The following is a 15,423-nucleotide window of genomic DNA, read 5'->3' on the forward strand; positions in this document are numbered from 1 at the left end:
TGCTTCTAGATGGGATAGTTTTACACTAACCTTCTTACTTGATGTTAGGCCAGTTTTAGTATGATCAAAGTCTTAATCCTTCATTGCCACGATTTCATAGTTTTCTGTCCCTCCAAGTTCCTACTACTAGGTAATCACTGCCACTGAATATATGTTTTGACAGTAAAGCAGGAAAAAACAACAGAGAACTTGCTCTTTATATTCCATCCAAAGTCCTTCAGTCATTAAGTGGTGCTGATATGATTAACAGTTTTGAATCCTAACTCCTTGCCGGATCACATTCTTTTTCAGATCAGAAGCAATGTTTATACATCTTCTGTTTCATCTGCCAAGTAGCCCAAGCCTTTGCCCAGATCAGAGCCCTGCAATATTAGGTTTCTGATTTTAATTTCTTACTCATTTTCTTCCTTTAAGTTATGAAATATAACAAACATGCAGAAAAATCCAAAACACAATATGACAGACTGCAACCACAAGTCCTGGGACAGTCAGCATGGTGCAGAGGTAGAGTACAGGCTGGGGCCAGGCTGCCCAGCCCCAGCCCAGATGGCACTCCTCAGCAGAGTGGGACATGGGGCAAGTATTTCACCCCCAAAAGAAACCCATACCCATTAAAGCCACTGCCCATCCCCCTAGCCCTTGGCAACCACCTGTCTGCTTTGTTTCTATGGGTTTGCTTATTTCTGACATTTTCTTTAAATGGAATGCACAATATGTGGCCCTTTATATCTGGCTTCTTTTACTTAGCATCATGTTTTCAAGGTTTATCCATATTATAGCATGTTTCAGTACTTCATGCCTTTTTACTGTTGAATAATATTCCATTTTATCTGCTTTATTTCTCCATTCATATCCTTATTGTCCACTCATGTACTGATGGACATTTGGGTTGTTTCTGCCTTTTGGCTATTACGTATAATGCTGCTATGAACATTTGTGTGCAAGTTTTTGTAGACATATGTTTTCATTTCTCTTAGGCATACCTAGGAGTAAAACTGCTGGGTCATATAGTAACTCCATATTTAACCTTTTGAAGAACCTCCAGATGGTTTTCCGAAGTTATTACACCATTTTACAATATTGTTTAATTTGCTAAACTTCAATTTCTTCATCTATAAAGTAGGAACAATAATAGGGCTACCTCCTAGGGTTTTTGTGAGGGTTGTATGAGTAGACTCGTAAAAGCCCTCATTGCTATAAAACAATGCAGCAAGTGTTCAGTAAATGACATTAAATGATAAATCTGGATGGTGGATAACAACACTAATAAAATGTTATTTTAATTCAGTTTTCATTCTTATTTCTCACGTTTATTTATTAGAGGAATCAAGATATTTGTTGCTGATAATTCATACTTGTAATTAGTAGGAGTCCTTCTTTGGAAGGAATAGGAGAAAGCTTTGCTCCTGGTTGCCAAGCAAACACATCTGAATGGATGTTCCTTTTTGGAGTCTAGTGTACTTATGACAGCCTTGCTCTCACTGCACTGCCCTTCACAATTCTTAATTCCTTTGTTCAGAGGTGAGGGAACAGTCCTCCCAGTGCCTTTCCACCAGCCTCCATCAGTTCTCATCCATGAAAGTCCTGGTGCCAGTGAAATTGATTAAGAGATGGGCTTTTAACAGGGGGGTAAAATTTATGGGCAGGATATTGGTTAAGGAGGAAGACAGCAAGAGCTCTTTGTGGGAGGATTGACTTTCAGAAGGTACTTATTTGAAGTGAGTTAAAATTGGAGGTGGGGAGAAGGACACCGTTTTGTCAGTTTAAGGTTGCAAAGTCAGAGTAAGATTGAGCATTTGCTACGAGCCAGGCACTGTTTTAAGCATTTGCCCATGTTAACTCATTCTTACAACAACCCCCGAGAGACATAATTTTACAAGTAAGGAAACTGAGGCCCAGAGAGGTTTAAGAGGTTATTAAATCTTTTGTAGAACTTTGTTTAGGTGAGCTTGAACTCCATTGTAGAGAGTTTGGCCCTGGGATGGAATGGAGCAGTGGTTGTGATGGGGCGGAGAAGATTTACAGAATACTTGAATTATACACGTGAATCCGGCAGACCAAATCCCTGTACATGTTTTTAAAAATATTTATTTATTTGACTAGGCCGAGTCTCAGTTGCAGCCCACAAGATCCTCAGTCTCCACTGTGGCATGCAGGAGCCCCAGTTGTGGCATGTGGAATCTAGTTCCCTGACCAGGGATGGAACCCAGGCCCCCTGCATTGGGAGCACGGGGTCCCAGCCACTGGACCACCAGGGAATTCCCCCCTGTGCTCATTTGAAACTCCCACTCTCATCCCAAGCTAGAATTCATTCTTGCAAGTGGCAGGTATGCTTGGGGAACTTTCTGTGGTCCTGCCATCTGCTTCTCTTCCCCTACAGTTGGCTATAGCATGACTTTAGCCACAATATTTTAGAAGTCTTCAGAGAGAGTGATTTTTTTTTTCCTCAAAGCTTTATGTTTTAATTCTCAAAGGGAAAGCATCTCATAAAAAGATATTTCTTACCGGGACAAAATTATCCTTAAATCCCACCCACTCATATCGTTTAATTTATGTAAACAGACAGACTTTGCTTCAGTTTTCATTAAGTCTGTAACATTATGAGCTATTAGACTTTGAAACCCTTTTTTTCAAGTGCCTGTGGGTCTGCTGTCTTTGGGACTCCTAGGATATATCCAGATATATGGGGTCCACGTAGATACTTTATGCTTTCAGAAAGCACAAGATTCTACATCCAAGGTGGTTTTGGGTTGTTTGGAATGCTTATGAGCAATAAGAATGCAACTCGCAGAGCTCAAATAGTTCTCATCTTTGGCTAAAAATAAGATTGTATATCCATTTCCCAGTCTTCAGAGGTGATGATTTACCAGAGATACAAACCACTTCCCTTGTCAGAACATCACGCATTGAAGGAGCTGCCCGTAAATAAGCAGAAGAGAGTGTGTATCGAGGACAGACATGCAGTTACTGTGTGTGGGGTGGCGTCACTATGTGTGATATACACACACACACTAAACTCTGTGTGTGGAGTGGCGTCACTATGTGTGATACACACACACACTATACTCTGTGTGTGGGGTAGCGTTCAGTGGCTGCATGAGCACTAGTCAGAAAGGACAGGGAGTCAGCTGACGCCCGGTGTAGGCTTAGCCTAATAATGTGTGTTGGACATGTATGAAGTTTTGATGTGCATGAAGAAAAGCACCACTTAGAGTCTAGGTTTTATTAATACAGTTGGTAGGGGGAAGTCATTTTTTTTCTAAACTGCGTATTTTAAATTGTTACATGATAATCTCAGTAGGTCATCTCATATTCCATGTGTAAATAACTCTTAGTTTAAAAATAAAATAAAGATGATTTGTACTGCTTAGTGTTTTTATCTTACATTTTTGGCCAGTGGTAGGCAAAATGTACTTTCCAGCTCTATCAAAGCATTTTTTTTGTAGTGAAATTAACGTATATTGTATTTATCAAAATAAAGAGGTTACCACCTTATGTATGTTTATCAGCTGTTATCCTTCAGATGGCATTTTAGAAAGTAACTGTTGTGGCATGTTCATATTTAGAACCGTAAAAAATATTCTGAAAACTTCTAAGAGCTCAGCATTGTACTCTTGTATAAACACCAAGAACTAGTACAAAGCTTAAAAAAATGGTGTGACATTTAATATTCCTGCCTATGTGGCATATCAGCATAGTATTTCTTTCTTAAAACAGTAATAGACTCCTGGGATTATGCTCAGGCAGCAGAACTTGGGACATATTTACCAAATATTTAGTATGTATTTATTTACTGAACAAATGCTTACTACTTTTTACTTACATGGCATGCCACCATAGTAGGTACTCACTCACTTACTGTTCTTATTCAGTGGGGAAAACAGACAAAAATTAATAAAATCTAAAAGAGAAAATTATAAACGGTGCCATATGTGATTAAGGGACAGATAACCCACTCCAGTGTTCTTGCCTGGAGAATCCCAGGGACGGGGGAGCCTGGTGGGCTGCCGTCTATGGGGTCGCACAGAGTCAGACATGACTGAAGTGACTTAGCAGCAGCAGCAGCAGACCGTTATTAATATAGACTCACGCAAAGTATAAAATCTGTTTCATTTTCTTGACTTGGTATTTCATACTGATATCTCGTTCCATGATGACTTTGGAAAGAGCTGATAGATTTAACCAAATTCTGTATATACATTTATTTATGCAACAACAAAAATTTTTCTGAATGCTTATTTGCCAGGCACAATTCTAGGCCCAAGAGAAAGAGCATAAGACAAAACAAAGTCATTGTGTTCATGGTGCTTTCTCCCTAGTGGGAAGTCATTAAACAAATATGTAATAAATGTCAGTTCAGTTCACTTCAGTCACTCAGTCATGTCTGACTCTTTGCGACCCCCATGAATCGCAGCACACCAGGCCTCCCTGTCCATCACCAACTCCCAGAGTTCACTCAAACTCATGTCCGAGTCTGTGATGCCATCCAGCCATCTCATCCTCTGTCATCCCCTTTTCCTCCTGCCCCCAATCCCTCCCAGCATCAGAGTCTTTTCCAATGAGTCAACTCTTTGCATGAGGTGGCCAAAGTACTGGAGTTTCAGCTTCAGCATCATTCCTTCCAAAGAACACCCAGGACTGATCTTTAGAATGGACTGGTTGGATCTCCTTGCAGTCCAAGGGACTCTCAAAGAGTCTTCTCCAGCACCACAGTTCAAAAGCATCAGGAAGTGATAAATGATACCAAGAAAAAGAAAGTGAACTGAGAGGATAGAGAGTTAGCAGACTGCTATTTTATTTGGGTAGACTGAGGAGTATTTTTGAAGATAAACATTTTCCCACAGTTTTCCTTATTTTGTCTCTTGGGTCAATTCAGTTAATGAACGCAGGATGCAAGATCATTTTTGTATCTGTTGGCATTATCCACATATTCATTAAGAGAGCTATGATGAGGTCCTGCTTCTTTCCAGTTCCTTACCACTAAGAGAGATTAATAGTACTGAATTATTTTCTTTATTCCTGTATCATTCTTGCCTAAGCATCTTCAACCATGACATCCATCCCTTTACCTTTTGTCCAAAAAATATGTCTTGGTATCTGTTCCAATTTTCCAAAACCTTGGGGTATGATGAATCATTTGATTAGAAATTATATTGTACAATGAAATGTCTTCCAGATGTTTGATTTTACTGTGGGATTCCTTCTGGAGAGAACTGTTTTATCCAAGTCTTTCTCTTTGTAATGAGAATTTGAAAAATTTCATCAAATTTCATGGCTGGAATTTGATGTCTTGGGTGATCTCACAGTGATCCCAGCCTTAATGCTCAGAAGCCCTAATTAAAGTTGTACACTGCGCAAATGTTCTATAGCATAGCACAAATCTAAAATAGGTAACTGGCAGCCACCCCACACCTCATTGTTGGCTAACTAACTTGTCCCATAAATAGCTCTGTGTTATGTGATCGGACAACTACAACTAACAGAGAAGGGATTTTTGTTTCATGACACACTTGTGTGGTCTCTGCTGTTCAACAAAACCAAAGTTCTAATTCACCAGACCCTGACTGTAGCACAAGTTAATAGGAGAACTGTACAAATCAGTCATCAGGTAGTTCTGGAAGGAATTCAAGATATCCCTGCCTTGTTTCAAACTCCCCACTGTGGATCATAGTGTTAGAGCAAGATTCAGTTTTAGTCCCCTTTGTGTCCATGAAAGTACAACTTTTTTTTTGGCCGCTCGGCATGTGGGATTTTAGTTCCGTGCTCAGTGATCCAGCTCAGGCACTTCCTGCAGTGGAAGCGCAGTCTTAGCCACTGGAGCGCCAGGGAGGCCCCTGCGCACGGGAAAGTAACGCTGCCGCCACACGCTGGTTTCATCCCGAAGAGCTTCTGCCGAATGAATTAAAAATTCTTAGGTGAGTCTGAAAAGGTATCATGGTAGTTTTATAAAACTGTTTTTCTGAAATCAAGTGAGTGTTTTAAAAATCTACCCACTATTGGAATATAATGGGTTTTGTTTCTAACTCTTTAGCTGGAATATATTGTTTTCAATGTCCGAAAGATTTTTAAGTGCTTTAATTTTAACAGAACATTGCTTCATAAATTCCTTAGCAGTAACTCAGAAGGTGAACCTTGGGGTTATTTTCCAAAGCAGTCTGTTCCTTTGATGTACAAATAATTACTGTTTAGGTAAATAGTGATAATACGTAGGGTTCAATCCATGCATTAGATATTACCACTTTTCTTTGGGTCTTTTTCAAAATGGCAGTGTGTTTATTTCACCTTTTAAAAGTAAAAATACAAAATCTAAAATAAGTGATTGTTTAACAAAATCCCTGTGCTACTTATTTATCATTACTGTCGAAATGCTGCTTACTGTTACTTCAAGTTTGCAACACATGTAAAAGAAAGAATATGTCTGTGATATCAAAACTATAGGCGGTTCTTTCCTTAATGCTGAATTTGTATTTTTCCTTAGGACTTCTGTACATTTTTGTAGTCAGAGCTTCATAGACCCAGTTGTACACCTTTCCATGGCCACACTGAATGTCTACATTTTGAAAGCATTTTGCAGCTAAAATTCGGTTTAAGAATACCAATCTTCAGTCTATCAAAAAGGGCTTAAATGCATTTATCGCCAGCTTTTATAATCGAGTATTTACTCTAGTGGATTTAAAAGGGGAAAAAAAAACCAATGCAAACCACTGTTTGTTTAACAGATTGTAAACCATGGCTGTGTGGATACAAGCCCAGCAGCTCCAAGGAGATGCCCTTCATCAGATGCAAGCACTGTATGGTCAGCATTTCCCCATTGAGGTGCGCCATTACTTATCCCAGTGGATTGAAAGCCAAGCTTGGTAAGTGAACAGAGGTTTTTCTGTCATATTTTGTGAGGCACAAGCATATTGAAGTTTTATCAGAAAGATAATATAATGAAGACTCTAAAAGTTGTACATTTGTAAAGAAAATCATGTGACCCATGAAAAGGTATTCTATCTTAAATTTTAAGAAGATGGAATAACTACTGGGATTTTTTTTTAAATAGGGTTTGTTTCCTTTAATAATAAATTCTGGATAAAAGCATTATAATATTGCTGTTCATAAAAAACAATTAGCACATAGGTACCATCTATGGTACTGTGTACTGTGGTACTACTGGGTACTGGGTACTAACACATCAGTACCATCTTTCTAGATTCCATATATACACGTTAATATATGGTATCTGTCTTTCTCTTTCTGGCTTACTTCACTGTGTATAATAGGCTCTGGGTTCATCCACCTTATTAGAACTGACTCAAATGTGTTCCTTTTTATAGACGAGTAATATTCCATTGTGTACCTGTAACCACAGCTTCTCTAGAGACACAAAGGACAGACTTTTGGACACAGGGGAAGGAGAGGGTGGGATGATTTCAGAGAATAGCATTGAAACATACACATTACCATATGTAAAACAGATAGCCAGTGGGAATTTGTTGTATGACTCAGGGAACCCAAAGCTGGTGACATCCTAGAGGGGGAGGGATGGGGAGGGAGGTTTAAGAGGGAGGGGACATGTGTATACTTATGGCTGATTCATATTGATGAATGACAGAAACCATCACAATATTGTAAAGTAATTATCCTCAAATTAAAAATAAAATTTTTTTAAAAGTCAACAAAACTGAGTACCTAGCAGTGTTGTAGTTAGTGGAGTTCATATGAAAACATTGACGCCCTTGTCCACAGAGTTTAGTATTTAACAGGTCAGATAAGGTATGCATATGCATAAGATTTAATAAAGTGTATTATTAACAAGTTTAACAATGATGACTTTGGTGTTTTCAAATTTATATGTAATTTTTATATATAGAGAGAAAGACTAAAAGACAATACACCAAAATGTTAACAATAATTACTCTTAGTGGCAGATTTAACAAGCATGTTTATTTTTCTGATTTCTCAAATTACTGTTTATATATCCGGGGGAAAATTGTTTTTAAATTATTTCAAAATTAGTACATTGCAGTAGACTGTCGACAAAGCCTTATAATCAACAACATTATTGCACACCAGGCCGCAGGCTGTCTGCTGCTCTCAGCAGGGCCTGGGCACATGCCAGTTACCAGTCTCGAGCTGATCTGTCATGTTCATCAGATACTTCAGGCCTCCATCATCCTGGTCAGGAGAACAGGAGAAATCAGCCTTTATGCTGCTATTTGAGGCAAGCTGTATACCCATCAGTAATGTTGCCTCAGAGTCATTGCGATCTTGTGTTAGTAGCAGACTTCTGTTCCAAAGCTGAAGCGCACCAAAGGAAGGCAATTTTCTAGGCAATTAAAAAAATCTCAGCCTCATGCAATTAAGTGAGAAAAAAAAGGTACTAAATGTGAGCATGTCAACTGCACCTCATCTGGTGCTTTTCCATTTCATTTTCATTTTCTGTTAAAGATTTGGAGAGTTCAGGAAAACATTAGTAGGAAGTTTCTGTTGATCTAAAATTTCATTTAGTAGATTTCCCATGTAGTCTTCTTACCAAACGAATGTTAAAAGACTTATGTTGATGTCAAGGAAAACCGGAATTTTATTCGGTTATGGGTTTAAGAATATAAAGGTTTTAAGTAAAATATCTTCAGTTCTTCATGTTTAAGCTAAGAAAGTTTATATATGTGTGTGTGTGTGTGTGTGTGTGTGTCTGTATGTATGTATATGTATATGTATACATATACGAAAGAGAATTAAGTTTTAAAGTACGAGAACTGGTAGTACTTGATTTCCATGAGTTTTGCTTAGAGATTGGCTCTTCTCAAGAGTGGATTCACTACTCAGTGATCTGTGGTGACCTCAATGGTAAAGAAATCCAAAAAAGAGGGGATATATGTATACATACAGCTGATTCACTTTGCTGTACGATAGAAACAAACACACCATTCTAAAGCAACTATACTCCAAAATATTCTTTTGAAGAGTGGATTCCTCAGACGAGGAGCATTATTGCCATTCAGAACAGAGGTGCAGGGCTGCTTCCATTCCTTCAAGGCTTTTATTTAGACATATTTGGTACATAGCACACATATTTAAAATTTGGCTTTCTCTACTGCTTTCTCAAGAGGGCAGATTTGAGCATATTGTTTGATGAAGTAATGCTACCAGTGCTTCAGTGTAGCTGTCTGTGTCCCTGTTAGAAATTAGTTTCTGCCTAACTTCAGGGCTGTGTAGAGATGACAGAGCTGCCTAGCTATCACCAGATCTCTTGTTTGGCTGCAGACCCACCAGCAGTAATGAATGTTATTTCAATCTGACAGCTGTTAGGTTTCTTCAGCAAGCAGAGTTAAGTAATTTAGTACTGCCCAATAGCAATTGTTGCTTAAGTTGTTTAAAAAAAGAAAGAGAATCAGAGATGGGGAGAGGGGGAAGAGTGGGGGAAGGAAGAGAGAGGAGGAGGAAGGGAGGGAGGGAGACCACCCAAGCCCTGCCACCAGTTAAGTGGCTCTGAATTACTACGAAGCCTGTAAAGTGATTTTTCTGGTTCATTGCAGGAGTCAGCACTGCCTACATGTCCCAAATCTGCAGCTAGTGATACAAATGCCTGCCTTGTGTGAATACTTGCAGGCTTCATCTGTCTTAATATCATATTTCCAGGGCTTCTTAGAAGTAACTCTGTTAACTCACCTGACTTTACTTAAGAAATACTCCATGTGAAATTAGCAACACATACAAGCTGAGGCTGGCAAAAACACACAGAACATTCTTGACCCTGTGCCCCTTTCCACCCTTAAAGGGGTAACTATAAATAGGAAATTATCAGAGTCCTTATTTCCTTCAGAGCACACAAAGCACTTTCCTTTTCCCTTCATTCCTAGAAGCGAATAGCATAAGCACCAGAGCAAGTCAGTAGGAGAATGGGCAGTCCACTGCAAAGAAAAAAGAGAAAATATACTATACCTTCCACTAAGGTAACTAATGGATTGGAAATAGACTTATGTAGATATCTAGTCAGTTTGAATTGGACTGTTGCCTAAAATTTGCAGTGAGCATTATAAAGAAGTCACTTGAGCCCCAGAAAAGGTGTGGTGCATTGAGGCTGCATTTATACAGGCTGTGTGCATGTATGTATACATATGTATGTAATTTCTTTCCCCTAGGGACTCAATAGATCTTGATAATCCACAGGAGAACATTAAGGCCACCCAGCTCCTGGAGGGCCTGGTGCAGGAGTTGCAGAAGAAGGCAGAGCACCAAGTGGGGGAAGACGGGTTCCTACTGAAGATCAAGCTGGGGCACTACGCCACACAGCTCCAGGTGGGCGTGAGTTCGGGGCCACGCTCCATGTGAGCCCCAGGCCACACTCATTCTCTTCCCTGCAGGGGCTCTTCCTTCATCCAGAGGTTTCTCTCTCTCCTTTCACCCAAGGTTGCCAAGCCACATGTGACACGTGTAAACTTCGTATTGTTTGGTATTGTGATTGTAGCTGCCATTTTTAAACCTTTTATTTGAAAACCATTTCAAATTTATAGACAATTACAAGATTGATACTGAGAACATATGCTCAGACTCACCGTTATTAACATTTGCTATACGACATTCTCCCTCTTGCACACGCATGTACAGACACACACGCAGGCGCGCACACACACATGCACAAATGCGTGCACATGCACAGACGTGCACACAGTTTTTCATCACTCGAAAGTTGTATGCGTCATGCCTCTTTGTCCCTAAAGTACTCCAGTGTCCATTTTCTAAGCATATGAGCCTTCTTTTATGTAGTTACAGTACAGTTACCAGCTGACTTACTAACATCCTTTGGGACATTTTTCTCCCCCTCCAGTCCAGGAGCGCGTTCAAGATCGCTTATTGCATATAGTTGTCATGTCTCTTTAAGGAACCATTTGTCAGTCTCCCTTTGTCTTTCATTGCATTGACATTTTAAAAGTAATTCAGCTCCTCTGTTTTTTAAAGGTAAAATGTGCCTTGTTTGGGGTTTGTACGACATTTCCTCATGATTAGATCCAGGGTACACACCCCTGATCAGAATTGGAAATAAGTGATGTTGTGTCCTCCTCAGACTATCACGTCCAGAGGTGTACCGCATCCGCCTTGTCCTCCTCAGTGGCAGTAATTTTGGTCGCTCAGTCAAGGTGGTGTCCGATTTCTCCTCTGATATGGCCTTTTAAAAATGTATTCTGTTCCCAAGCATGGTTCCCTTACTTTAAGCAATTTAAGATGCAAGAAGTAAAATAATTTTACCTTCCTCCTGTAATTGAGTTTCCCACAACATGCTTTTCTTGTCCCCATTCACACTGGAAGAGCAGCAGTTCTCATGGTTGTGTTATGAAACGTCTCCTCCATCCTGAGGTCTGGCCCTCTGCTCTGAGGTGAGGTTCTGCCCCATAGCATGAAGCAGAACAAAGTGATGTTTGCTCTTGGATTCTTTCAGAACACATATGACCGCTGCCCCATGGAGCTGGTGCGCTGCATCCGCCATATTTTGTACAATGAACAGAGGCTGGTCCGAGAAGCCAACAATGTGAGTGCCCTGTGGGCTTGGGAAGTCCTTTCTGGCTCAGCTCTTTCTGGGCCCAGCTTTGTCAGGATCTCTCAGGGTGCATCTGTTGGTGTCTCTATAAACAGAGCCTTGTCCTAAGAGCACAAAGGAAATAGAAAACTGATCTCTGATCTTGACTGGCTTGTAACCTTGATGAGATCGCAACCACAAAACAATGTGAACAAGTGCAAAATAATTTAACCCCAATTGAATAGTGTTTGAGGAGAGGCACGCTTATATTCAGGGATCCCTGGTGGTTCTGTTGGTAAAGAATCTTCCCACAGTGCGAGAAACCTGGGTTGGATCCTGGGTCAGGAAGATCCCCTGGAGAAGGGAATGGCTACCCACTCCAGAGTTCTTGTCTGTATAATTCCGTGGACCAAGGAGCCTGGCGGGCTACAGTCCATGTGGCCACAAAGAGCTGGACACAGCTGAGTGACTCACACACACACGTGCTTATATTCAGATGAGATTGCTTAAGAACAGCCCCTTCTCAGTCCGCCTCAACCCGGTGTTGAAGGAATAGATCCACCCAGGCCAGGTCGATGACTCGATCCACACAGCACTTGTTGATGCCTCGCCCGTCACTTCACTTGGGGTCTCCAGGACGCCGCCCCTGAGCAGTTCACACTCTTGGCGCAGTCACGAGGTCTTGAGGGAGGACACAGATGACATGTGTTCACACAGCCATGTCCGCCGCTGTGCCCCCAGCACCTGGCACAGTTGGCGTCCAGTGAATGACTCTGAAATGAGGGGTCATCATTATTAGTAGGAAAACTCCTGAGACACGTTGAGTTCTGGTCTCCAAAGAGAACTCAGATGTCTCCTGCATGTAGGTCAGAGCCTTTCTGCAACACTTTATGAAGATGCCATAGTCCACCAGGTCTCCGGTTGCTCTTCTTCTTCTCACTCTGCCCCCACTCTCACAAATAACATTTTCAGTTCTCTGACTCAAAATTTAGCTTTTGGCATCTCGGCCCAGTTATAGTGCAAGCATCGCCCTTTCTTTGGGACTAAGGCCTGAGGCTTCCTCCCATCTTCTCTGCCCGGCTCACTGCCACCCACACTGTCTCTCTGCTCTGTCTCCAGGGTACTTCTCCGGCTGGAAGTCTCGCCGATGCCATGTCCCAGAAACACCTTCAAATCAACCAGACATTTGAGGAGCTGCGATTGGTCACGCAAGACACAGAGAATGAGCTGAAGAAGCTGCAGCAGACTCAAGAGTACTTTATCATCCAGTATCAGGAGAGCCTGAGGATCCAGGGTGAGCCTGGTGTGGGAGGGTGGTGCGTGTCTGGAGGACCAGAGTGAGGACTGGCAAGAAGCTGGTTGGTTTAGAACAGGACCAGTTCTCCGTTTAGAGGTGTTTTCCTCTCTCTGGGGTAGCAGAGAATCCTTTGCGTTGAAGGCAGCGCTGGAGGTTGAGGCTTTGGAAGGGACAAATACAGGCACTGGTCCTGGGAGAGAAGGTGGGGTCTCACTCTGGTCCCCCACACCCAAGGAGCTGCTGGTCTGTGAGGAAAGGCATTTCCTCTTGTGGGAAGGGGCATACAGACTAAGGAAACAGTATCAGATGGCACTTTGTACGTGGCAGGCATTTTCAAAGTGGTGCTTTATTGAAATGGTAAACTTTCTGAACAGGGAGAGTATTAGGGACAGAGAGCTGTGTTCTACAACCTTTTAGTAGTGTTTTGTTCGGTTATTCAGACATGCCGTCCTGGGGCAGAGCAACTAGTGCATCAGTGCATCTCAGTTAGCCCTGTAGACAGAGGAGCCCCTACCTGGGGTAAATCCTGCTGGTGCCTTGGTCAGAATCAGTCTGGAAGGTGTGGAGCCCCACCAGCACCCCCTATTGACCCTTCAGAGTTTGGCAGTGTGACTTTAATACAGGGGTGCTTGGGAGATGCCAAGGGTTTGGTTCCAGACCACTACAATAAAGTAAATATTGCAGTAAAGCAATTCACATGAATTTTTTGGTTTCCCAGCGCATATATGTTATGTTTATACTACACTGTAGTCCAGTAAGTGTGCAATAGCATTGTCTAAAAAAAATTGTACGTGCCTTAATTTTAAAAATGCTAATGAGCCCAACCTTCAGTGAATTGTAGTAGTAACATCAAAGATCACTGGTCACAGATCACCGTAGCAAATATAGTAATTATGAAAAACTCTGAAATAATGCAAGGATTACCAAAATGTGACACACAGACAAGAAATGAGCCAACGCTGTTGGAAAAAACAGCATCAGTAGACTTGCTTGCCACAAGGTTGCTGCAAGCATTCAATTTATATTAAAAAAAAGAACACAGTATCTGTGAAGTACAATATATTGCACCAGGATAAAATGAAGTGGCCCTGTAGTTTCCTCTCCTGGTTACATGCCCTGCTCAAAACCTCAGAGATGCTATGGCTCAGCCAGCTAGCCATGAAACCACATGTCCTTCTCTACTACCATGCCTGTGGGCTCCATTTTAGAACTGTATTAATACCACTTATTCTTTCTGTTTTCTGCGGAAGAATATAAATTTGTTGAGAAGGAACAGTCTTTTGTCTCTGGACCCTAAGATTTGTTGTCGTTGTTGTTTATTGTTGTAGTACAGTCACTAAGTTTTGTCCAACCCTTTGGGACTTCATGGACTGCAGCACGCCAGGCTTTGCTGTCCATCACCGTCTCCCAGAGCTTGCTCAAACTCATGTCCATCGAGTTGGTGATGCCATCCAACCATCTCATCCTCTCTCGTCCTCTTCTCCTCCTGCCCTCAATCTTTCCCAGCATCAGGGTCTTTTCCAATGAGTTGGCTTTTCGCATCAGATGGCCAGAGTGTTGGAGCTTCAGCTTCAGCATCAGTCCTTGCAATGAATATTCAGGGTTGATTTCCTTTAGGATTGACTGGTTGGATCTCCTTGTAGGTCAAGGAACTCTGAGGCCAGCACAGCCCAAGTCAGAGCTGGTGTTGAGTGAATGACGGAGGATAACTCTGGCATGTCTTCCTCCGATCTGCATTCATACCAGGCTGACCCCCTCCTAAATTAGGGAACAGGAGATTCAGGCTCTTATTTCTACCCAAGGCCATTGACTGGCTGACAGAATGGATGATCCTATTCTTGGGTTTTCTGTTTGCTACTTGTGAGGTTGGGTTTGTCCCCATCATGCAATGTCAGTTCAGTCTCATTTATCAGGTGCACCCATCAGAAACACAGATGACTGATCTGTTTGTGTGAGGGCAGTCTCAGCTCCCTCCAGTGGAGCAGACAATTGCCTCACGTCTCCTGGCGTCCTTCCCAGAAGCTTCTGCAATTTGCCAGGAGAGACTTAAGTGGGTCACTTGCATAAGGAAGCCAGGTCCCAGTGTTGGGATTATCACTGTCTCCCTGTGGGTGGCAGGATTCCGAGTGGCTGTCCAGATTGTTCTGCTCCGTTCCTTGCCTGCTCAGTCCCCTGCAGTCAGAATGGAGCCATGTTTCTAAGTTCTCTTGAATAGAGTTGCTTTAGTCTGTCCCAGCCTTGTGTGTCCATAGGACAGGGTCTTGGCCGTGTGACATGGCCCTCAGCGGCCTGCCAGGAGCTTGACCAAGACTTGCTGACTGACGCTCACGTCTTCTAGACTCAGCCCCAGTGAGGCCCCTGGGATGTTCAGAAAGGCCATTGGCGAGGGTCGGATGCCAGCACTGGGGACAGTGGTTGCCTGTGGAGGGAGGGATGGGGTTACCAGCAGGGGAGGGGTACGGGTGCTTCACCATGGAAGTGCCTGATTTCTTAAGCGGCTTCTTGATACACAGGTGTTCCTTGTATCATCCTCTCTACTTCCTGTGTCTTAAGTATTTCATCACAGGTTGTTTGCAGAGGGAGTCAGTGAGGCCTGGTTACCTATTCCTGCCATTGATGAGCTGCC

At 42.1% G+C, this 15,423-nt stretch overlaps 1 protein-coding gene across 6 annotated transcripts in view; it reads left to right on the forward strand.

Annotated features, from left to right (window-relative positions):
- LOC102400858 (signal transducer and activator of transcription 5B) overlaps nucleotides 1-15,423 on the forward strand; it is a 65,936-nt gene that overhangs the window by 32,546 nt on the left and 17,967 nt on the right. For 4 of the 6 annotated variants that reach the window (XM_025280122.3, XM_044938949.1, XR_006549449.1 and 1 more), the window contains exons 2-5: nucleotides 6,720-6,857; nucleotides 10,128-10,284; nucleotides 11,423-11,512; nucleotides 12,620-12,794. In XM_025280122.3, the coding sequence (XP_025135907.1) occupies nucleotides 6,730-6,857; nucleotides 10,128-10,284; nucleotides 11,423-11,512; nucleotides 12,620-12,794 (550 nt within the window). In that variant the 5' untranslated portion in view covers nucleotides 6,720-6,729. Of the gene's footprint in view, nucleotides 1-5,785; nucleotides 5,916-6,719; nucleotides 6,858-10,127; nucleotides 10,285-11,422; nucleotides 11,513-12,619; nucleotides 12,795-15,423 lie in introns of those variants that run through there. The other 2 variants (XM_044938948.2, XM_044938951.2) reach the window with 2 other exon arrangements.

Source organism: Bubalus bubalis, chromosome 3 (genome assembly GCF_019923935.1).
Source record: "Bubalus bubalis isolate 160015118507 breed Murrah chromosome 3, NDDB_SH_1, whole genome shotgun sequence".
In the NCBI taxonomy this organism is placed as follows: Eukaryota; Metazoa; Chordata; class Mammalia; order Artiodactyla; family Bovidae; genus Bubalus; species Bubalus bubalis.